Source organism: Coenobita brevimanus, chromosome 58, assembly GCF_032717465.1.
Source record: "Coenobita brevimanus isolate Jiangsu-jjx chromosome 58, ASM3271746v2, whole genome shotgun sequence".
NCBI classification, from domain to species: Eukaryota; Metazoa; Arthropoda; class Malacostraca; order Decapoda; family Coenobitidae; genus Coenobita; species Coenobita brevimanus.
The window spans coordinates 1,952,086-1,977,357 of NC_137011.1; the positions used below are offsets into that span (position 1 = coordinate 1,952,086).

Sequence of the window (25,272 nt, forward strand, 5' to 3'; positions counted from 1 at the left end):
AATCTCGACTGGCATCATACTCCAGTGTTAATCTCTTGTTACAACTCAGTGTTCAAGATGGAGAGATGGGAGTTTTAGGCCAAGTTAGAGTACAAAAAGTAAAGTGTATAGAAGAGTTCACTGGAACTTGTATTATCACTGGTCGGTTGTAATAGTATATAATGCAGATCACTGAGGCTTGGATTATTATTTTCATGGCTATGTGATGTTCTAGGCCGTCAGACACAGAGGCGAGAGGTAAGCAGCTCCAGGCAGAAGACGATGACACACACCACCCCGCCACCCGCCATCACCACCAGCGTGCCCTGGAAAAAAAAAAAAAAAAAAAAAAATGACTTTAATACCACTAGATAGAGGGTGACATCTTAGCTCTTATTTCTTTTACCTCCGACTGTTCTATTCATATTCGGAGTGAATTTTCGAACCAGGGGTGTTGGGTGTATCTTTTACTGATTCCCCTGGTACTAGAGAGGGACGCCTTCACGTGGTGGCATCGATAGAACTCGGTGACGGAGCTGCCCAGTTATACAAACCTATGTTCTTAGCTTACATACAACACTGTCTTTAAATTTTAATATGGTTGCGTTCTTATATATTGTCTTTATAATTATATTCAGGTTTGTGTTCGTAGCTTTCGTATTGTCTTTAAATTTATGTAAGGGTGTGTGTTCATAGCCTACATTTTGTCTTTAAATTTATATACAAGTTTGTGTTCTTAGCTTTCATATTGTCTCTAAATTCATATACTGGTGTGTGTTCTTAGTTTACAGTCTTAGATCTTACATGAGTGGGTATATTCTTAGTTTACATTAATGTCTTACCCAAATATTCGATATCCCGAGTGCTGTCTTCAAAATCACTTTCTTGGGAGGACTGAGACACGCAGAGAAGTTTGGTGTGAACTGAGATACCCAGTAGTCGAATAAACCCGCCTCTAACACACCAGTGATCCTGGAAAAAATAAATTAATAAATTAAAAAGTTCTAGTGTGAAAATAATTCTTTCTGGGTGTTCACTTATATACACTAATTATGATTTGTATTTCATAGCTGTAATAATAATCATGAGTGCTATACATAAATTAATGATATGAAAATGGTAATTATCTATGACTAACAACTGTAACGATGCTGATGATGATATTAATAAAGATGGGGGAATTTTGACCATACATCTAAGTCACCTATCAACTAATTCCCCCCCCCCACCCCACCAGGAGCATAGTTGCCCGGAGGTAGGAAACTCAGTCCGAATACTGAAGGCAAGAGGGACCAGCCTCATTCGTCCCTGAGTGGCATTATGTGGGCAGGAAACTCCAACCTTCCTTGGATATTAAACCTTACAGGCTCAGTCCAGTTGGAGCGCCTTAACCCACTAAACTACCAGACGTCATTTGGCAATATGGTCACCACCCAAAGGCCGACGGGAAACTAATTGGCTTGTCGCTCCGTGTAGAGACACAAGAGAGCAGCAATACATCGAGTGAGTGGATGGTGGGCTCCCTCACGATTTTATTCAGTTTAGAGGAAACTTTTCGAACAAGAGAGGTCAGATAAAACTTTCATTGGTCCCATCAGTGCAAAACCCTCCCCGTAGACGAAAAAAAAAAAAATCGTTTGCAGAGAGAGAGAGAGAGAGAGAGAGAGAGAGAGAGAGAGAGAGAGAGACCAGATTCAAGGGTCTTAAAGTGAGAGATACCTGTGACTGAGGGCGGGCACCAGGGGACCATCCTTGGGACCTGCCATGGCTGCCATCATTGGGAGGAAATTTTCTCCCGCCAAATAATAGTCGCACTTGCCTGGTGGGATGGAGTAACAAAACATTAATTAGTATATATTCAATTTTTTCATTCACAATACCTTAACATTAATTTTCATACTTGGTTAACAGAAATCGTGCATAAAGATCAGATGGTTGTTTTTTGCTTTCACTTGTCGTGCTGACAGGGATGCCTTCACGTGGTGGCATTGATATAAGCAGGTGATCCAACTGCCTGGTTATATAGTCGTCCCTCAACAACTTCCCTTTCCCCCACAAGGAGGATGGTGTATTACAAAATGGCCATTTAAGCCTGTTGTCCACTGAGTTCACATTGCAGATGAACTTGGGCTACCACAACAACTACTACTACTTCTACAAAGTTTTATTTTAATGATAGTAAATATGAACAGAACAAGGTAACGTTTGAAGATTTTAGACATAAGGTAAGCAAACGGTAAGAATCTTCTGCTTGCATCATATAGAAAAAAACTGAAACAAGCCTTTTCCTGATTAGATAAAGAGGGCGACCTGGCAAGCATAACAAAAAAGGTGGTTACATTACTAGGGAAGGTTATAAATTCCACCGTCTCAATCTGGTCAGTATGTGTGAATGACCACAGTGAACGGGCTCATCTGTTACGTGTGTGTGTGTGTGTGTGTGTACATAAATCGAAGCATTAATTGGGTACGATTTAATAAAACTCTGGTTACCTCTTTCAGAAAAAGCATCGGCCATTTCACCCCTGCCGGCTCCACCTTCGATTATTTCTACGTGATCCCCCGGCCGAACCAGATCATAGAGCCGCTGGGGACGGTTTCCTATACCACGATAACTCTTGAGCCGACCCTTGGATGTCAGGCCAGCGATGTCCTTCATTACCCCTTCCTCTGCTGCCTGGGGTGTTGAAGAATTTTACTGGGATGAACGTTTAGTCTACCGGTCTCATAAATAATAATTTGACACAGTAGTTTAAGAATTTGGTCACACTCTCAGTATTGTTACATATTCTAACCTACAATTACCTAACCTAATTCAATGCTGTCAGAAGGTTATAATTACTTAGAACATGCAGGTTAAAGCAAGGTTAGTCAATATCAGGTTAGGTCGGGTATTTTCGTTCCTTGTTATGCCTCTGCCCACATATGGTGGAATTAAATGCTTGGTCTATCCGTCCGTGCCGGCGTGAGTGTGTGCTTGCGTGGGTCCGTACGTCCGTAACACTCATGAACCCACCGATGGATTTCCACCAAACTTTTGTCAGTGCTGTAGTGTGAGATGATGAACTAAATTGGTAAGCTAGATCAAGGGCTCAAAGGTCAAGGTCATATGAGATCGACTTAGTTTGTCTCTAGTCTCATGTCAACCCACATTCAACCCTGTCATGGAGGTTACATGGATATTCCGTGGGCAAGGCTTGTCTGAGGCATGCCAAGCGACGCATTGCGATGACAGCTAGATGCTCGAGTTCTTATCGTTTTCATTTTTGTAAATGTGATCACCACGCTTTGTGGTCTCTTTCTTTTTTCATTCATATAAATAAGTACTCATATATATATATATATATATATATATATATATATATATGCTTAAAATGTTGTCAGGTATTAAAATCGAGACTAAACTTAGGGGTAAGTCGCAAAGATAGTAGTATTTACCATGAAGGCATGCCACTGTGCTGTTCCCTCCATGAACAAGAGATTTACAGGTTTGTCAACGACGTCCTGGAGTGTCTGTATTTGGTATGGGATGTATCTGACGGCCAGGAGGGACATAAGGGTGCCGGCGTAGCTCTGTATCACCACCAGCATCATCAACATCCACACCCCCACCACCACACGTTCCCACCACCACCATTCTGGTTTATTCACCGTATCTACCAAACAACCATTTACACTTCAGCAAATATTTACACACACAATACGGGTAGATTTATGCATTATCAGTTAGATAAGCAAAGGAAATTATACGAAGCTGAAAGTTACACAAATTATTGCCAAGATGTTCAAGGACAGCTATGTCACGAAGGCACAGGTGCTACAGAGCTGCTTTAAACAACCTTAAACAGCAAGAATATGGGCTAAAAAGTTACTGACTTTGGCGTAGGAGGACCCTTACACAGCAGCCAACGTTGGTGACCACCCTGGGCTTGGTGCTGGTGTGGGTGAGCAGGCATGAGGGCAGCAGGGTCAGCACCGCCAGCACTCCCACCAGCGCCACCACCAGCCCCACCCACACCACCGGGGCGAGGGGCAACAGGAAGGTCCAGGGGTCGACTTCAGGGCTGGGGCGGCCAGCTATGAGTTGGGTGGTCTCGAAGATCACCGGGTATGTAAAATCAACGACTTCTGCCCTCTCGGGTGTGATGCTGAATAATCCTATGCCCATGTCCACCTCCTGTAAACATAAATGTCTTTAACTCTTTTTATCCGATAACATATGCGCTTTCTCTCTTTCTCCTTCCTCTTCTTTCTTCCTTTTTTTTTTTTTGTGCTATTCCCAGACAGCTTTATTCAGTATTGGGGAGATTTCTCGAACAGGGAGGGTTAAGTACAGCCTTCATTTAACTCTTTCAGTATAAAAGAACTCCCTAAATTTGAACATAATCGTTGGAGGTAGTGAAAATAAATCAACATGGCACGTCACTAGACTGAAGTGTTAGTAACTGTGTAGAAGCCTCGGGAAATGAAACTTAACAATGCTCATGTAGACGTGGCAACATTTAGATTCGTGTTTACTGAAGTACGCTATTGTGTATATAAAGAAAGGCCCCTGGAGAGGAGTGAAGAGAGGGGGCTGCGTTTCCTTTGTTTATTTAACCACTAACACCAAATGAGTCACACACAAAACCCCTACCTACACACAAAACCCCTACCTAAACACTGACTTCATTCCTGTATCATACTCGTACTCTAGTTAAAATGTCCATTATTCTATTTCACCCACACCTGGCGACAATCACCTTGGATGTGTGCATATTCTGAGAGCTAACCAAACGTGTCAAGCTGGCCTTCGAGTCATTCCACGATTAGTATATTGATTTTTCTTGACTCCACCCAAAAACCTTACACTACAAACAGTTTCAGGGTTCAGGATTTGACTATACTCTTTTCACCTCAACTTGGCCCAGATTATCGTCCATTTGTTGCTTATTTCACGTAGCTCAGCGATAGGGAAAGACACTGCTATGGTTCTGCATCTTTTCCATAGCATTTCTTCGTGATCAACGTCTTATTCTAGTGCTAATATCGTGTTACGGCTCAGGGTCTAAGATGGAGGGATGGCAGTTTTAGGCCAAGTTAGAGTCAAATGAGTATAGTAACTGTGAGAACATAGCTGAGCGGCTCATGGGTAAAGTTGTAAATGTTAGAAATGCCCCAGGTCTGTATTCTCGTCGGTTAAGGAAGCCCCCTATTACCTTTTCCTAAGCGATTTCTTTTGCTAATTACACTTACTATACTGTTCTGAGTAACACACATCCTTCGTTTATCGCCATACTCTGCATAAATATCGTGCAAATAATATTAAGCGCCCTTATCCAAAAATAAATCGCCAAGGAAAAGGTGCTCAGGAGAATACGGGCCCCTGTGCTGGAGAAGTTGGTGACAAGACATACAGATACGGTTATAGAACACTGCCTACGTATGAGACAGTTAGTTGGCATGTAGACATAAGGGATAATGTTTTTGTGACGTGTTCAGAATTCTATAACAAAAGAAGGTGATTCAAACTGAGGAACTTTCATAACACAATTTGATTTATATTAAGAGCTGAACCGCATAACACAAGAACGTGATTCGTATGAAGGGTAAAAATTTATAATACAAGAAGGTGGCTCATATTAAGAGTGAAGTTTTATATCACAAGAAGGTGACTGATATAAAGAAGAGCACGTTGTTGTAAAAGATGGTAAAACTACGACCAGTTTATGTCATGAGTAAAAGATGTATAACTTAAATGACTAAAAAAATTTGCTCTATGCAGTGGTTGAGCAAAAGATGTATAACTTAAATGACTAAGAAAATTAGCTCTATGCAGTGGTCGATTAATCATAAATCATAAGCGCCTAATTTCTAAAAAGTAATTTGCTTGGGACTATATTCGTTTCATCTTAGCTTGACCCAGATTTTGGTCCTTTTGAAGCTTATTTTACATACATTAGAGGCAGAAGACGACAGTGTTGCAACTCTACCTACATCCTTTCCATGGCACTTCCTCTTGACTAGCATCATATTCAAGTGCTAATCTATTGTTACAGTCCAGACTTCATAATGGAAAGATGGCAATTTTAGTCCAAGTTAGTGTAAAAGCGTTTTAGTGAACAATATGAATATACAAGACTTTAAACCTGAGATCTACCTTGTCCTCTAATTGGCGAATCATGCCCGTTGATGAACCATTGGAAAGTTTTGTGCCATACAGCTTGTCAGGTGGACGGATGAAGGTGAACCTGTGAAAGATAATGATATATCACCATCAGGTTGCAATGGTTATGCTTTCTCAACAGTTTCTACTTCTTGACTGTTACAGAGACTACCCGCGTAAATAATGTTTCCTCAGTTTATTACTTTTTATGTCCCCATATAATAACAAACACGACCTGGATGACTTTAACAACAGAAAAGCTTTTGTCTACAGTCTCTAGCCAACTTTTCCATCAACAGATATTAGTTTGCTGCATGAAGAAGCAAACAAGCTGCTTGATATGACAGGACGCTCACAGAATTTGGGTAAGGGATTTTTCTAAGCATCTGAGCTGGGTGTTCACGTGATACAGTGGGTATTAGCTCCGAAGTGGTGACATGTGAAGGTATGAGAAACGTAGAAGGATTGTCGGACCTCAGGGAATGGAATTAGAAAAAAAGTCTTCAAAACACTTGTGCCATAGCCATACAGTAGGTCTAGAGAAAACTGAGGCATGAGGAAGTATGCAAATCGTGCTATTTTTTTTTTTTTTTTTACTGCCTAATGATTGTTATGATTATTATTGTTATTTTTGTTTGTACTGTATTTGCACTGTGTGATGGCAAGTTGGCGTCACTTGTGTAGACTGGATGATCGCATGCACGGGAGCTATAGTGTTTGTGACGGGTGATCTAAACAGAAGAAATGACACGGGACCTATGAACAGAATAAACAGTCCTTCTGTGTCTCAGAAAAAAATAAAGCTTCTGCTGGAGGACGTGTGTTGGTAAATAAAGTTGTGCAAAAGAGAATCCACAATTTAAACAGAGTACATAAATTCCCACGGCACAGAGGATACGGTGAATGGTGACAGAAGCCCATTTGATTATGTGCTTGTAGACAGATGGGTGAAGGATTATTGTGAGTGAAAGATTATAAATACATAAGCTAATAAGACAAACATCAGGTATCAGGTATGAGCAAAAGATAAAGGGTGAGTTAGGGTTTATAAACTAACAGCATATGGATGTAGATAAAATTTGGCCACGAGTGGACCTAAAAAGTTGCTAATGACTTTTGCTAACGGGATGAGGGAGGGAGAGGGTCAAGGGAATTAGGAATCTCCGCTATGTGCCACTGGTGAGCAAAAGCCAACATATTTAAACCTGCGGAAATAAAAGTACCTTCAAACCATTTACTAATTGTGCTTCGCCTTAATTTCGGGAGGGGGTGACCACAAACAAAATTCATTGCTCCTGTACACCCACCCTGTCCTCTGGCACTGGCCTCCCATCCCTCCAGCTCACACCACCTCACTCATATACCTGTCCACCCCATCGCTCCACCTCACCCTGTCTCCTCCTCCCTCTCTTCTCCTCCACCTCACTCGCATACACTCTCCTACTCAGTCTCTCAATTTACTCACTCGAAATTCATGGCCTCTGCGATGGTTTCCAAGCACCGAACTGACGCATCCCAAGACACCTTCCGTCTCTTCCCAGGCACATCCAGGTCACTGATAACTTTCTCTTTGTATAATGTCTCAAACTTGGCCACGACCAGACTGACTTTTGTTGGAAATCTGTGGGATGTATTAAGATTTCAATTAATACAGTGGTCCATTGCAAATATTTTAAGCAAATTATCAGACCTGTATTTTATCACTTTCAATACATATTCATGAACCCATACATAATACAAATATGTTAGATAAATAAATTAATAAATAAGGGAATAAATACATAAATAATCAAATTAAGAAACAAATAAATGAGAAGGAATAAATGAATAAATAACCAAGTAATAAGAAAATTAAAAAATAAAGAAATATATGCATACATACAGAGAGAGAGAGAGAGAGAGAGAGAGAGAGAGAGAGAGAGAGAGAGAGAGAGAGAGAGAGAGAGAGAGAGAGAGAGAGAGAGAGAGAGAGAGAGAGAGAGAGAGAGAGAGAGAGAGAGAGAAGACATGTAGCCGATTTACAACCATTCACTCACTTATTAAATTTCTGTGGAAAAGGAGGACTTCGTAGATTGAGCTTCATGACTTCCTTACTGCTGAGAGAAGCCACTTTGAGGGGCTGAGTGGCACTGGATTGGTACGGCAACTCCACATATACCACACACCTGAGGAAGAAGAATAATTTAGAACACTTGTTGACCCTTTGCCTGTAAAAGTATAAAGCTTAATATTCCGAAATGCATATTCGTTATCATCATCATTATTATTATCATCATCATCATCATTATCATCATTATAATGGTGATGATTTACCCTTTTCACTACCCTGTCTATGTTCATTCTCTCTCTATAAAAAAAAAATGGTTTTACGCCATGTATCCCCGAAAGGCTAAAGCGTTGCCTCTGGGTAGAGGACTTTTGGATTGGAGCGTGTAGCATTTTATGACCGGATGCCCTTCCAGATGTCTACCAATAACCCTTGGGTGGATTCGATCCTCTGACCGTTCGGTCAGAACAGAGCGCTCTAACCCAGTGAGCTATTTATCATTAACAGACTTACCTAATCCACATCTTCACTAATCACATTATTTCTTGTCCTATCCACACTATGTATTCCACAAACGGTTTCAATACCTCAATTTTCACCGTTCCTGCTATTCAATTTTCGTTCTTACGTCATGCCAAGTGTCACTCCCATGCACGAATAGGTATCTATGGATGCCGACTTTCCTGGCACAAGACGCAGGTCCGAGGCTTCTTTACCTTTGCAGGGGAAAAAATAGAGGAAGGAACCCTAACCCCAACCACCCTCATCCTCTTTGGCATCAGGTGCACTAGAATTGTGGGGGAAGTACTCTTTCTCCCCTAACCTAGGGATTCATTACAGGTTTATCACCCAACGCAATAAATAATTTTCTATAGGATATCACTTCCTGGGGGAAGTAAATTGGCTTGTAACTTAACTTAGAGTCAGCATCAGGTAGCACTACATCGAGTGAGTGGATAGTTAGCACTAACACTCACCTCATTTAGAAAAAATATCATTAGTCTTACTTGAAGTTAGGTGCGCTGATGAGGGTGATTAGCATGGAGTTTGTCATGGCGAGTGTGGTGCGGATGTGGGTGAGGCGGTGGAGTGGGAGGCGGGTGAGGACGAGGAGTCTCGTCGACCACACCAGGAGGCGGCCCTTGAGGGACCACTCGGCGAAGGCGACGAGGAAGGCTGGGTCGTCACTCACCACCACCACCGTCACCGACCATGACACCTGCCGCAGCTACTGGCGCCACCAGGACGCAGGTTATGGGGAAAAAAGCTATTTTTGTTATTTTACCTTAATTTAGCTCAGATTTTTGTATTTTTCCAGCTTATTTCACGTAGCTCAGTGGCAGAAAGGACAATGCTACGGCTTTACATCCTTCCAGTAGCTCTTCTTCGTAACGAACATCATATTCTAATGTTTGTCTGTCTTTACAGTTCAGAAATCAAGGCGGATAGACAGAAATCTTATGCCAAGTCAGAGTATTACAAGTATAGCTTTACTGAAGTCTTGAGTGCTGCATCCCTCACAATGTTAATAAGAAAGCTACAACATCCCATACCTACCTGGCGAGCCTGGCCGACCACCTGGGAGAGCTGTGCCTGCGTCACGTTAGCGTCCTGGCCGTCCGCCGCCACCTCGAACACCCCCAAACCCCACGGCGCTACAACACCACTCACACTGTGGAACTGATAAGGAAGGACTAAGCAAGTGTCTTTGTATGCTGCGTGTGCTGTACTGTGATGCATTTTACAGGCTTTTTATGTTTTTACTGCTGTGGTGGTTCTGGAGAGGGACGCGTTCAAGGGATGGTAACAATTTAGCTGGGTGCCAGTTTATTCAAATGCTCTTTAACTATTTCGCTACCCCTCAGCAGGAAGATGGTGGACTGGAGATTGGAGAAGGACAGTTTAAGCTTTTAGTCCTCTAGGTTCACATTTCAGATGAATCTACAACAACAACAACTACTACTACTACCACTACTACTACAATTACTGCAGTGGTATATGAACAGAAGACTTGATCTCTGATGTACTGAATGGCAAGCGTCACTGTCCAAGCTCAGCCGTGCATCTGGATAGGGACGTCTTATCGTGGAGACACTGATGTAATGAGTGGTTCCACTGCCTCGTCATTGAAAAATCCCTCAACTCCCTCCCCATCTCCCGAAAAATGGATGACTGTGGAATAATAGATTGCAGTCTACCGGGTTTACGCTCAGATGCGCCCGAGGTCTCTACCATCATTCCAACAGCAAGAATAAGAACAACAAAACAACAAGAACAAGAACAAGAACATGAGCAACACAAACTGCAATGTTCAGTACTTACCAATGAACTCCTTTCAGTGACGAGAATTACGAAGGCTTCTTTTTGTGTAGCTGCCAGTACAGCGTTCACAACCTTCACAGCCTCAGTTTCTTCCCTGCCATCACCTGAATCACAAATGTTTTTTAGTATGTGGCCATGTCATTTACTGTGAGTTTCTGTAGTTTGTGGGACATCATTGTTTTTGGATGATTTATATTTATTTAATTTCTGAGAGATTAAGGGAATAAATAGATCATCTTCTATAGTGAATTGAGGAAAATGTTTAATTTGTCAAAACACAGTGATAATGGAAACCTTCCATCTTATCCAGAGTGACTCGGGCAGTGACCCTCCTCTCTGTGGTTAAGTTACATCAACAGTTTAAGTTTAGGCTGAATTAGGTCTTAGTTAGGTTCGGCTGAATTGGGTTTGGTTTTCAAGCTCTGGGTTCTTGAAGCGTTTACTTTTGCATCTTCCGTCTCCTTCAGAGGCCTATTAACGTTTTGAGAAACATAATGAGGGGAAAGCAGATCAGTCTCAGTAACAATACAATTCCTCAACAAGCCGCTGCACTCAGTATTAAAATCCCGTCACCGTACATGACTGACACATGAAAGACGGGAAGAGTAAGAGTGAAGCCAAGGTGAGCAGTGAAGGGTTGAATGAAAGACGGTTTATTGCTGGACGATTACGGGAAGTAGTTTAATCACTGCTAAAACTACGCCATGCAGGAATACCTGGGCTACGATTGGGTAAAAGTGTCAATGTGGCTCGGTGATAGCGGGTTAGTCTCATGATCTGCATGTGCTCCGAGTTAAGGGTTCGAAATCCAAGCCACGGTGGGCATTCAAAGTTGGTGATAGTTGTATGTCCTTCCATTTGTTCACACCCTCTCGATTTATCTTCATCCGTGGCACATACAGCCTCTTATGCATACAAACATAGCCAATACAACATTCCAACTTGCAAATCCATCGCTTTCTCTACAGATAACCATTGTTCATTCGAGTTTTACCAGTAGGGAGGAGGTTAATTCTGGTTACCACTCTGCCTCGGAGTACAAAGACCTGTCTTAGGTGGATCTCATGTATTGCAGTAGGTCAACAGTACATATACAGACTGGATGACATAGTCATTCCTGATTGGATGGAAAGATTCAGATTTTTTGGCTGGAAGGATTCAAATGTCTAAGTCAGTTTTGACAAGGGAAAACAATTTTCCTCATAAATTATTTACGGAAAAGGAATCTTTTAATTTTTCTTTACAGTGTGGTGTAAACTAAAATTTCCAACGTCATCCTGTGACTTAACTGGGGGTTTTCTAGCTTTTATCTTATACTTAACAGTGTACTACAGGTGACCTCTACTGCAAAATGGACTAATGACAAAATGTTCTAACTCACGTGTATATCCCCAATGAATTGATTCCACCGGTAGAGGGGATGCCAGAACCAGTCCCGTAGGAAAGCAGATCATCATCACACTCACCCACATTTTTATCCAAAAACCTGCTAAGAAAGTACGAGCTAAGCACCAAGCCAATAAATATTTATCTTCGCAAATGGCAGCTTGAGGCAATCATTGTATCATCATCATAATCCCAGTCCTAACTGCCACAAAAAATATGGGGTGAGATGGGAACACGAAATATATGAGGCACATAAGTATGGTTATCAGAGAGATGACCAGAGTAATAATCTCACATCATCCAAGCCTTTGAACTTTCTTTGTCTCACACAGGATGGTAATCATGATGGTGGTGCTAGTCGTGGTGGTGGTGTTGATAATTTCTGTCATATCAGTAATAACTAATAGGATAAAGAAGGGAATATCTTTACGAGTAATTTATTGGTAAACATGGAACATTGAATTACCACTTATTTATCGAACAAACTGGCATATTTTTCTGACTGGAAACCCAAGTGAATTTGGCGTTTCGTAACTCAGTAGCTGATTTTGCACCTTAACTGTTCTGTGCAGAAGGCATGTGGCCCATATGGATGTGGAAAATACCGACTACAGCAATGCATTCTGCAGCAATATTCTCCCACATTCTGTCTATATAAATCGCTACTAAGTTTGGCACGATACGTCTTCACATTCTGGCTACATACATCATTACTCAGTGTAGTGGGATACGTCTTAGTATTTTGTATATAAAAATCGCTACTTAACGTGAATGGTGTCGACGCATAAGGATAAGTTCTTATAATGTCAGGCATCATGCGGGTAAAGATGTGAAACTGTTTGTTGTCCTTGGCCCTCTTTGAGCGCAGGTGTCCTTGGTGCTGCCATCGCCGCACCCACCGTCGCACCGTGGTTGCGCTGGTGCCCGTGCGTTCGGCTATGGTGCGTAGGGACAGGCCTTGCATCCACAGCCAAACGAACCTCACACGTTCAGACAATCGAGTTTTTTTGAGCAACCGGTTTGGCTCCATTTCCTGTTCTTGTACGGTAGCTGCACGAACCTATAGACTAATAAGAAGAGAGGGAGAGAAAAAGAAAATTTACCGATTGTGCTGCAAGACCTGACAACGCATTGTAATATTTTTTTTTTACTACCCTATTTGACACCATTTCTTGTTACTGTACTTGGACTGCACGAACCTAAGAAGTGTCAGATAAAACAGTGTACTAAACGGTATTTCAAATCAAGTCGTATAAACATTTATACTGTAATGCTGTGCCACACAAGCATCACGCGTTCTGATAGCCGCATTAAAAAAAAAAAAAAACAGTTTGGCTTCATTTTCTGTTCTCTGTACCTACACGAATCTATAAACTGTAAAAAGAATTCAGTTGCACTGAAGGATATTAATGATAAAGCCGCACAGTAGCTGCCTTTTTCTCAGTGATGAATTTGGCTTTATATCCTCTTTTTGTACACAAGCGCACGAACCAATGAATAGTCTAAAATACAGAATATATTGCCAGTTGCACAAAACAGTATGCATGACCAAGTATAGGACATAACACTGTAGTGATACCTCAGTTTTTAGTGTGGTCGTAACACAGCAATAACGTCGAGAAAAATTTTGTCAATTTATAATTTACATCTTTGTTATCTCTTCAATCATTGCGTATCTACCTATGAAGCAGCATGCTGAAGTTACATGTACTGTATTCTCTTACTAAATGATATTGTCAGTCTTAGCACAAAGTACGGAAGAGTGCAATTCAGTAAAAATTCCGCTTTAAATAAAAGCCAATGATTCAGTCTATTGCAGTTACATCTTTTATCATCTTACTAAACAAAATCAGTCTCATTCACCACAAAATACGGAAGAGAGTCCATAATATTAAAAAGGTTATGTACTAAATCAGTAATCGGAGAATGAGATGCTATGTCACACGCATAAAAAATAAAAATTCAAGTGACGAGTGTGGGGATTTTTTTTCAGTGCCAATCTGCCTAGCTATAGTTCGCTCATTTCAATTAGGTGGAGATTATTGCCCTTTTGCTGCTTATTTCTCGTAGCTCGGTGCCAGAATGAGACAATACCATGGCTGACTATCCTGTCCATATTGCTTTTCGTGGCTAGCATCATAATCTCGTGTTAATCTCCTTTTACAGCTCAGCGTTCAAGATAGAGAGATGGCAATTTTTCACCTAGTTAAAATGAAGGGTATAGTTATTCCTGTAAAAATATATCCGAGTTTTGACAGAGGATTGATCTGAAATATGTCCGAGAGCCAAATCAATGCCTTGTCTTTTTTCTTTTCCTTTTTTTCCAGCCTGACTCTCATTAACTTTACGCTCACCTCTTAGCCCTTTGCTCACACAACCCCACAACTCTTCCCACATCAGTACTGCAACACTATTTTTTTTCCCTATTCTTTCATACACCTCTTTGGCTTTGCTCTTATAACTCACAACTCTTTTTTTTTTTTTTTCATGAGTATTGCAACACTTGTCTTTGCTCTTGCTCTTTCATTCACTCCAAAGTTTCTCTCCTTTGTGCCTACTTGATGCCACTGCCTTCTCGCTAGTGTATACTGAAACCTTGCTTTCACTGTGGCGTATAGTAAAATACCAGCACCACACTAACACCGTCAGCCACACCAGCACCATACTAACACCCACAGCCACACAAGCACCACACTAACACCGTCAGCCACACTAGCACCACATTAACACCGTCAGCCGCACCAGCACCACACTAACACCGTCAGGCACACCAGCACCACACTAGCACCGTCAGCCACACCAGCACCACACTAACACCGTCAGCCACACCAGCACGGCGCCACACTCTCAAGACTTACCAGCGGAGAGGCGATGGTGAAGCAGTCAGCCGCCCAGGGTCAGGCTGCCAGTGAGGTGGCCAGGCCACAGCCTAAGTATTTATTGACACACACACACACACACACACACACACACACACACACACACACACACACACACACACACACACACACACAAACTGTCGTACGGCATATATGTAATCGATAGTACATGTTGGAGTATTTGCGCTCAGTATTTTACGAGTAACCATCTATTATCCTTCATAGGAAACCCTTGTATCACCCATTTTCTAAAACTTATCGGAAAATATACCTACATAACAAAAGTGTCTGAAAAATATACAAGGGAGGGAAGTGAAAGCTGGAATGCCCTTTATGAGTGAGAGGACTGTGTTCGGAAACTGCCTATACTGTTGTGTGTTGATGTACTGTTCTGTTATGTGACGATGAGTGGGAGATGCAAGGTTGGTAGAATCCCTGTCCTCATCCCTCTCGTCCCAGTTTTAGTTTTAACCCCTCTCGTTAGTTAAAGTTTCCCTTGTTTCGGTAGGCAGTGTGGTCTAATTTCGGGTCAGTAAAACTAGGCATGTATGTTTTATTATTATTATTATTATTATTATTATTATTATTATTATTGTTATTATTATTATTATTATTGGTACTGTAATATTACGCGTGCATCAACGAAGTAGACGAGAGCAGAGGAGTTCCATGAGGAAGACAGTGCCACTGAAACCACTGCCGCCCACCAACACCACCAACGTGCCCTGAGAGACAACACTAATCATTAACACCACTGGAAACTCTGTCTATTCATATCTATCTATAACCGATACCATCCACTCACTTCATGTAGCGCTACCTTCAAGTGGCTTTACACGGACTGAGAAGCCAAACTATTTCACGTAGCCCAGGAAACTATTTACTACGTTGAGTGGTAGCCATATAACTAAGTAGACTCGTGGTTGTTAAATGGGTTAATGTGCTCCAGATGAGCGTGACTCGTAAGAGTTTGCATCCAAGAGCTGACTGGGGTTATTGCCTGTATAATGCCGCTTAGGGAAGAGCGACTGGTCACCGTCGACTTAATACCTACCTTCACTACGATGACTCAAGACAATTTTTTTTTAAATTCCTGTAGTGAACGGGTTAATGAAGGCTGTATCAAGCACCTTCAGTCAGAAAATAAATAGATACATTAACAAATACAAATAAAATGGTCTCGTTGTAGCAAAAATAAGGTAAATAAAATACGTCATTGGGCTGAAGCGGTGAAACGTCGGGACTAAACATAAAAGCCTGAGGTACCTACACTCCCTACTGGGCATCAAATGGTTAGGTATACTCTTTTTATTCTAACTTGGCCTAAAATTACCATCTCTCCATCGCTAGTAGTGGCTTGAAACAACAGATTATTATCAAAATATAGTGCTAGTCATGAAGAAGTGCTATGGAAAATATGTAAAGCCATAGCATCGTCTCTTTTTGCCACTGAGCTACAGACGAAAATCAGGGCCAAGATAAGGAGAATGGATTATAGTAAAATGGATGAAGGAACTGAGTCTAACCTGCTCGAGGAAAAAGAAAAGAGAAAAAAGAAAAGAAAAACAATAAAAAAAAAGGAAAAAGGAAAAAAAAATCGACTCCGAAGGTTGATATGGTAACAGTCCAACAAGATCATCTCATGGGTTCAACCGTGTTTTCATTATCTCTATATTATGGTTTCTTCAACTTAACTTAGCCTCGATTTTCGTCCTTTTGCTGCTCGTTTCACGCAGATCAGTGGCAGGCATTGCTACGGCTCTACATCCCTTCCACAGCACTTCGTGACTAGCATCATTTTCTGGAATTAATCTCTGGCTAGAACCCAATAATCAAGATGGACAGATGGTAATTTTAGATAAAGTTAGAGTCAAAAAGGTAAAGTTATGGAATTCACAAAGTTCAACAAGACTTACCCATAGATTAGTGAGTCCCAGTGTTGTCCTGACGACCACCTTCTTGGGAGGAGTGAGGCAGGTCGTGAAGTTTGGGTTGTACAGCTTCTGCCAGTAGTAGTAGATGCCTGACTCTACCACTCTCAACACCCTGCAGGAAAGGAACCGCAGTGTACAGCACTCATTACAAGTACTAAGAGAGTTGAGGTGTAATAATAGTTTCTCTTATCCTGCTATACTGAGTTGCTTATACAGTTGTCTCTCAACATTCGGCATGAAAGAAGGTAAAATATACTGCGTCCATTACAAGTATTAAGAGAATAGTAGATAATTACTGTATCTTTCATGCTGCTTTATTGAACTGGCCTCATACAAATCTCCTTTTATACAGCAGTTTTTAAAACTCCAACAAACTCTTTCCCCTACTCCTTATCAATGACCGAGCTTCTAGTTTTATCAGTAGACATACCTACTACAGAGCAAGAACTGCCAAACTCTTTATAAAAATCATGTCGTCTTTACAAACTGAAGCTTGGAAGGTAAGTTATTTTTTTTAATAAAATAAAATCATGTACTGTATATGTCTTATGCAATTCTCTACAGGTAATCATGTTGTATCGAGCATTCCTCAGGATCTTCTTTGTTTTTCATTCTGACAACTCTTATGCTTTTCACCCTCACCTTTTATTAAATGGCGGGAGCAGTGGACTGTCCATCACAAATGCAAACGATGCCACCATGGGACTAATCTCCTCTTGAGCATGGTAGAAGTCACACCTGCCTGGTAAACAAAAAAGATCCATGCTATTAAGTGTGGTGGGGTTATGTTGCAGATTTCAGACCTTCAAATTGTGTTTTATGGCTGTCTGCTGACCCTGTACCTATTAAAACTGAAAAATACCATGTAGTGGGGACGACTATAAGGGCAAGGTAACAATACAACCTATCAATAGTCATATACTTTATATTTCTAAAAGATTGGGTTTGGGCGTAAAGGCTTCATGTGTGATGTATTTAGATTATATAGTAAAATTGCCGTATTGGAACTATATGTTTTTGAGTGGTATTTTTTCCAACTGCAGGACTTTAAATATCAACCCAAAACTGTGTAACCATACACATCAAATCTCTTCTTGCAGTGATTTTGGAAAAATTAAAATATCCTTCACAGATCGGTCGCCGCGATGCTAAAAATAAGGGTAATATGTTTTCCTAACGATTACTCACCAAAAAACTGAAACATTGCCTTTTGCAAAATTTACCTAATTTAGAAAAGTCCTGCGCCATCATTTCTGTCGTTCTGGTGTCCACAAGAGAAATGACGTGGGTCCCTCGCCTCACATGAGTGTCCATGTACTCGTTGTATTCAGACATAAGCACGGACTTGATGCGCCCCACTTTTTGCAGGTCACCAACTTTACCCAACATACCACTCTTAGCGTCCTGTGGGAAAATGCAGATACACTACTCTCTTGCTTCCTAAATAATAATAATAATAATAATAATAATAATAATAATAATAATAATGATAATAATAATAATAATAATATTAATAATAATCAGAATCCTGTCTTAAATGATGCACTTGGTGATTTAAAAATTAATTTGTATCTTTGACATTCTCTCTGGAACCGTTCATGTACTGACTGGTGAATTTCACCGCCTGATAACGACACAGTGATATGTTGTTAGTGGGTAAAATATTAGTTCTTTATCTTTCTGAAGCTGCACACTATGTCTGACTGGCCATGACATCGGTGTCCTTTCTTGCTTTTGTATATCTTGTGTAAAAGTATAATAACATACGGTATGATTAGACTTGACGCATTCTCATGTCTCTGGAGTACTGTATCACTCCTTCTGTATTCATATATAATTATCGTAACTCCGCTTTCCATTCTCTTATAGATATCCACATAGCAGACAATTTCATGGGTAATTAGTCCAATTAACCCTTCCTATGTTTCCTCTTCATCTGGGTACACTGTGGCCACACAAATGTATGATCCTCGTCTGTCTGAATCTTCCAGCATTATCTGCCATGAGAAAGAGGAACAGTGCCATGCAGTATAGAAAAACTGACAAACAAACTAATAAGAAGGAGAGAGAGGAAAACTTTAACACCCTTGACTAACAGTAAATATTAACTGTACGGACTTTTGTGTCTTCGGAAAAGTAAGAGAGATAATGTAGTTCTAATTAAATGTTCAGACGTTGATTCACAAACCTTTGACCAGACAAAAGTTTTCATACATTATTATGGAGGCAGGTACTCTGGAAGATCTGATACTCAGGTTGCCCTAAAACTGAACAGAAGTTTCCTTAAAAAAAAAAAAAAAAAAAAAAAAAAAAAAAACACGGTTATCTGAAAGACAGATTCATTTTTACTGCCTATAAACCTAGTAGATAATAAGAAAATACAGCGTCACAAAGCGACATAAGAGTATTAAGTAATTTGCTCATGGCTCCGTTGTAAAGATGCTGGGGTGAGATAAATTCTGTGGTATGTAGGAATGATAAACAATATGCTGTGTGTTAAGCTGCCTGAAAAGAAAGGATATGCACAAAGTTTACCCAGTTTTCCCAAAATCGAGGTAAACATGCTTATGCTGAGTTTGTAGAAAGGAAGAACTTAATGAAACGTCGAGAACTCGGGCCCCGAGTTGTCGAAGCAAGGCGTCAGTCGTTTTGCCGCCGCCAAAAGTCTTACGAACGGACAGACCAGTCACTTAATGCCTCCTCCAACACAGGTAGACAGAGACATAATAATTGGTTGTTTGTTGCTCCTTCTCACGAATATCATTCAGTGTACAGCGTCAGAGAGAAGAAATAAATATAAAAATTAAATGAAACTAAGACTGACACTGACCAAGAACGTACGTGCCACATTTGTGCCAGTTGGCACAATAAGAGTGACAGGGTTGTCAACGATGTCCTGCAATGTCTGTATGGGCATCGGTATGTATCTGACGGCCAGGAGGGACATGAGGTTGCCGGCGTAGCTTTGCATCAACACCACCATTGTCATCATCCACACACTCATTACTACTCGCTCCCACCACCACCATTCCGAGACACTGCGCACGCCTAGATCTGTAATCATATTTAATCCCTGGCTTATGATGTGTGCGGTGGTGTGTGAGATTAGGAAAAGAGGTAAGAGGGTAAAAAGTACAGCGTGATGGAGTCAGGAAGCGAAAAAGGCTGTTGAATGGGAGAAGAAAGAAATCGGGGTCAGAATAGGAAACAGAGGGAATGAGGTTGTAGAGGAGAAGAAAGAGATAACGTAGTTGTACACTGAGAAGAGATTGGTGAAAATGCTAAGGAGAAAAGAAAAAGTCAGTGAAGAGATTGGATGAAGCCTGTGTGTAAACTGGAGGAAGTTAATTTGGAAGGGAAAAGTAAGAGAGTGTGACAGGGAAGGCGGTGAAATGGTGAAAGATAAAATGACGGAAAACTAGTGGAGGAAAGGGAGAAAGTGACCAGACAGGGGCAGCATTTTAAAGAGTTGTTGAATGTACAGAACAAAAGTAGTGCTGGTATAAGGGGTTGAGCACCGCCTGGGAGGATAAGAGAGGTAAGAAGGGAGGAAAGGATTTGGAGGATAGGAATATGCGAGGGCACAGAAGAAAGTGAAATTGGGGAAAACACCAAGAACTGATGAAGTGTGTGGCAAAATGGTGAAATGTGGGATAGAGTGGGTGACTAAATGAATCTGGAAAATTCACAGATTGGCCCTTAAAAATGTCAGCGCCAGATGAGTGAAGTTAGGTATAATAGCTATCTTGAACAAAGGAAAAGGAAAAAGAGGTGTGCGGCAGTCCTAGTGGCATTTGTCTTCTTAGAATAATGGAGTGGATATGTTGCAGGACAGTTGCGGACAGGGTGAAGGTGAAAGCCGGAGGAATGGAGGAATGGTAGGAGAGAAACAAGAGGGTTTTAGGAAGGGAAAGGAGTGTGTAGATGTGACATCTTCTTGAGATGTATTCAAAGATGGAAAACTAGTTGACTGCTGCCTTCACGGAACTGGAGAAAGGGTATGAAAGAGTAGAGACAAGGAATGTGAAAGATGCTGAGAATATATAGAGTTTATGAGAAAGTGTTGAAACTTGTAAAGCGTATGTTTGACGGTGCCAGGGAGTCAGTGTGTGTGGAAGATTAACTGGGTGAGTTCCTTGATTTAAATGTTAGATTAAAACAGGATGTGCCTTCTCAGTGGTTGTTCGATATATGGATATCTGTGTCAAAGAAGAAACAATGGCTGGGCAGCAGATGTTTAAGTGTCCCCAGTGAGAGAGTCCTGAATTTAGTAACTGCCTGTACTGAATGCTGATGACACTGTACTCTTAAGTGATGAGTGGGAGTTGCAAGGCTTTTTGAATGAGTTTGGAGGTGTGTGTATAAGATGAAATCGGAAACTAGATGCAGCAAGAAATTATATGCATATAAATTGAAAGAGTACGTGAAATATAGCTGAACCGCTGGTTCGTCTGAATCAATGGAACGACATCTTACCTTCCTGGAAAAGCACACGAATAGAGCAATATATGGTCTTCTCAAGCTTGGTGCGGGGTAATGTCTTGTCCAATAAGAAGTTGGACAGCACAATGAAAACAGAGATGACCACCAACATTGAGGACAATAGAGTCATCCACACCAGCGGAGTCAGTGGCAGCAAAAATCCCCATGGGTCTACCTCAGGGCTGCCACGATGCACAATGACGCGAATATACCAGACCATAACAGGAACTGCGAAGTCTACCACGCGGGTTCGTGGGTGGGTGACGTGGAAGAGAGATAAGCTTATGTCCACTTCCTGTAAAATATAAGCACAGTTAGGCGTTGATTTTCCTGTCTCCCGTCCGGCCAGCCACTGAATAAGGAAGATTTTAAAAGGAAAAATCCGCAGTGAACGTAAAAGCTTCTATTGTGTCTTTTTAGAGATTAATGGGACAGGTCTGCCAGTTTATGAGTATGCCAGTACAGAAGATTCAGTCAGACTAATATATTCCTTATTATGGAGGTGGAGTACAAAAACACTAACCTTCCTCTGCAGCATCCCCATCATCCCGTTATAGGATCCATTTGCCAGCTCAATACCCCATCCGCCGTCTGCTGGTGAGTTGATCTGGAAACTTAATATTATTTTAATTGCATTTCGTCAAAGGATAAGAGGCCAAAATTTACACTGTAAAGTTATAAATTGAAATATCAAATGATACTGGATGCAGGCATATTAAATAAGATGTGTATCTATATACAGTACTAAAAGAAAGAAATCCTACTTCCAAAAATGTTGCCCTCCATTATAATCACAGAGGCTTTTACATGTTACTAACGTTAAGGAACTGATTAACTAAAATAGTCAGCAGTGTTATGTTACAAGTATTTATGCCTTTCATGTTGTTATAACTCACGTAAAATTCATATTTTCTGCAATTGCATCAAAGATCCGTATATCTGGGTCCAGAATGATGGTCTTCTTCCCTCCGGGAGACGTTGGGTCGTCCACTGTCTTCGTTACGGTTGAGGAAAACTGCACGTACGTCACCTTCAACTGAGGTCTATTAGCAAGCCTTGAACGAGAAAGAATATGAGCAGAACTATAGAATATGTTTCATGAACTTGCTTTAGATATTGCCATGTCAAGACCACATAGTAGCTAAGAATATAACAAACTTACTTTTCAAACTTTTCAGGGAAAACTGGCAAATGTGAAGTGAGGGTTAAACCTTGCTGGTTCGTCCGTGTGCCCACCTGGACTGGCCGACCTTCCTCACCAGTGTACGGCAGTTCCACATAAACCGAATATCTGAAAACGAAATTTCAATAACAGTTTTTTGAAAAGGAACAATCGACATTGTTCTTTTGATGTTCAGTTTCAGTCTTCCTGACAGCAGTGGGATGTACGTTTCACCCTCTTCATCGGTGAATCTGATAGCACAGTCAGACAATGAGGCTAACATACCGTATTAAATCCTTTATTCACATAGCGCTTCACAGACACATCTTCAGTTACATGTTCAAAAACATACAAAATCATCTCACGACTGATGATATACAGCAAAATAAGTTAAATACGCATTAATGTACAATACACACACACACACACACACACACACACACACACACACACACACACACACATATATATATATATATATATATATATATATATATATATATATATATATATATATATAGAGAGAGAGAGAGAGAGAGAGAGAGAGAGAGAGAGAGAGAGAGAGAGAGAGAGAGAGAGAGAGAGAGAGAGAGAGAGCAAAGCAGAATGAGATAATTCCTCATGATATGAGTCCTTGTGTATTAACTCTCACCTCACTGTTGAACTAGGCGTAGGGATGATTAACATGGAATTTGTCATGGCGAGTGTGGTGCGGATGTGGGTGAGGCGGTGGAGTGGGAGGCGGGTGAGGACGAGGAGCCTCGTTGACCACACCAGGAGGCGGCCCTTGAGGGACCACTCGGCGAAGGCGGCGAGGAAGGCTGGGTCGTCACTCACCACCAACACCGTCACGGACCATGACACCTGCCGCAGCTGCTGGCGCCACAGGGGTGCGGGTTAGGGGGCGTCATGATATACTGATTCGGTTCAGTTATCCTTGACTATGAATGGTTATTCTATCACCATTTGCGATGAAAACCTTAGTTGTGGCTGATCTGGATAGACGTCGGAAGTTGCTCGCCTATCCCATCCAATCAACACCGGTACTGACACTCAGGCTGTTGTTATACGACAATATGAAGTCTGTTTTACTTCAGTCAAACAACTAAAAAATAGCAGGAGGGAAACCTACTTGTATTACTGGTATCTTGAGTGCTATATCCTTCAGTGTTGATGGGAAAGCCACAATATCTCATACCTACCCGGCGAGCCTGATCAATCATCTGGGAGAGCTGTGCCTGCGTCACGTTAGCGTCCTGACCGTCCGCCGCCACCTCGAACACCCCCAAACCCCACGGCGCTACAACACCACTCACACTGCGAAACTGACAATAAGGAAAACAGAAATATCTGCTATTGCTGGACTTTTTTCAGGTGTCGGCCTTGAAGAGCCACTGTCACTGAGTTACTAATTAATAAGAGACAGATCTAAAATTTGCTCTTGGCAGAACTCTTAAGACCTCTAGGATAGGTACAGGTGCCTTCAGCCAAAGTAATGCTATGCTCACTGTGAAAGGTCCTTAATCCATCTAGCCCTTATCTGCCTCCAGTAATTTATTTGTTGTGTGATAAAGTAGCTTGAATTTGATTACTGATTTTATGGTGTTCTTCTTGTTATTAGTGCAGGGATATATGTTGGTTTTCTCGAAATGGGTTTCTAATATTAATACAGTAAACATGTACGTACCTTATGGCAAATAAGCTTATTTAATTATACAAAATATTTTAGTTTATCTGACCTTCTTAAAGTTGCATTAAGCCAACTGTATGTGGAAGCCGAACTTACCCTTTCAGGTTTCTGAGTAATGACCATAACGAAGGATTCGTGTTGTGGTGCAGCTTCCAGCACGGCGTTCAGTGCCGTCACACCTTCACTGGTCTCTTTCACTGCATCTAAACCCAAACAGATTTTGTTAGAAAAAAGTAACCCTTCCATAAGCATGATTTATTCTTTTCCTTTTTCTTTCTATTTTTTATATTTTCACTGCCAAGCGATATTAGTCATTTAAGGGGAAACCATTCATCTGAAGTTAGGTTCAAAACAGTCTCCACTAAATTTGATCTAAAATGGATCAAAGGTGTCAAACTGACCTTACTAAATGACCCTGACCTTTGACGTATTGTGCAAAAAATAATAGGTAATATCCCAGAAAGACTCTCAAAGCATCCACGAAGCTTGGTTAAAATGGGATATAAAATGTTTGAGATATTTTGTCTACACACACACACACACACACACACACACACACACACACACACACACACACACACACACACACACACACACACACACACACACACACACACACACACACACACACAAATCCCGAACAACACAACCCCCCCCCCAAGAGCCTATACTACCATATTTTCATGCGTGCTGATGTAATGCTATTTGCACCAAAAGGAACTAACCATGTTGCATGTGTAGTGGTAGTGATGGTAGTGGTATTGGCTGCACCAGTGGAGAGGCGAAGGTGGCTAGAAGCAGGGTCGCCGCTCCCTTCATATCTGGCCAAAGACGAATACCAGATTAATTATCTCATGGTTGGGTGCTTAATGTATTTAAATCCCGCCAGATACTGGAGAGAGAAGCCTTCACGTGATGACACCACCACCATCACCACCACCACTACCATCAAGAACAACAACAACAACTACTATTGTTACTACTACTACTACTTTCCTCCAGACTATCTAATTCAGCTGAGGTTACGTATAGGAGCCTGAATGTGTTAACATTGGTAACATTTTAATCCCAGTCTTGGTCGTGTTCTCTCTTGTATTTCATTGGAACCTGCCTCAGACGATTTTATTCAGTTAAGGGTGATTCATAGCAACATATGCTTTATAAGAACTGAAACTTGGGAGGACAAAGACGTGTTTTTTAAAGATAATTTAATATAAGCTGTATGCCAAATGGAAGAGACGATGAA

The 25,272-nt window shown here is 41.2% G+C and overlaps 2 protein-coding genes across 2 annotated transcripts; both read right to left on the minus strand.

Moving 5' to 3' along the window:
• Positions 1-218: 218 nt before the first annotated feature.
• On the minus strand, positions 219-11,351 carry LOC145402570 (uncharacterized). Its single transcript, XM_080274570.1, has 13 exons — positions 11,210-11,351; positions 10,494-10,597; positions 9,729-9,851; positions 9,179-9,399; positions 8,161-8,289; positions 7,590-7,745; positions 6,119-6,209; positions 3,878-4,156; positions 3,418-3,552; positions 2,473-2,656; positions 1,699-1,798; positions 822-951; positions 219-305 (listed from the first exon to the last, which is right to left on the minus strand). Exons 1-13 carry the CDS (start codon positions 11,349-11,351, stop codon positions 219-221), a joined length of 1,881 nt encoding a protein of 626 aa, XP_080130696.1.
• Positions 11,352-15,396: 4,045 nt separating this feature from the next.
• On the minus strand, positions 15,397-24,842 carry LOC145402571 (putative glutamate receptor). Its single transcript, XM_080274571.1, has 13 exons — positions 24,752-24,842; positions 24,123-24,229; positions 23,539-23,661; positions 22,989-23,209; positions 22,337-22,465; positions 22,071-22,229; positions 21,698-21,788; positions 21,169-21,469; positions 19,523-19,746; positions 17,916-18,096; positions 17,335-17,434; positions 16,675-16,804; positions 15,397-15,483 (listed from the first exon to the last, which is right to left on the minus strand). The coding sequence occupies exons 1-13, from the start codon at positions 24,759-24,761 to the stop codon at positions 15,397-15,399; spliced, it is 1,863 nt and encodes a 620-aa protein (XP_080130697.1). The 5' UTR covers positions 24,762-24,842.
• Between the last annotated feature and the right edge of the window lie 430 nt (positions 24,843-25,272).

Bases quoted from the DNA above. Each gene is read 5' to 3' on its own strand.
- LOC145402570 (XM_080274570.1), bottom strand. From the start codon at position 11,351: ATGGAAGGACATACAACTATCACCAACTTTGAATGCCCACCGTGGCTT. The intron at 9,852-10,493 runs GTAAGTACTGAA...CTTCCTTATCAG, and splicing joins TCACTGAAAGGAGTTCATTG to TTCCACAGTGTGAGTGGTGT. The intron at 1,799-2,472 runs GTAACCAGAGTT...CCATCCCACCAG, and splicing joins CGATGCTTTTTCTGAAAGAG to GCAAGTGCGACTATTATTTG.
- LOC145402571 (XM_080274571.1), bottom strand. The intron at 23,210-23,538 runs GTAGGTATGAGA...TGGCGCCAGCAG, and splicing joins TGATTGATCAGGCTCGCCGG to CTGCGGCAGGTGTCATGGTC. The intron at 21,789-22,070 runs GTGAGTTATAAC...AATAATATTAAG, and splicing joins GCAGAAAATATGAATTTTAC to TTTCCAGATCAACTCACCAG.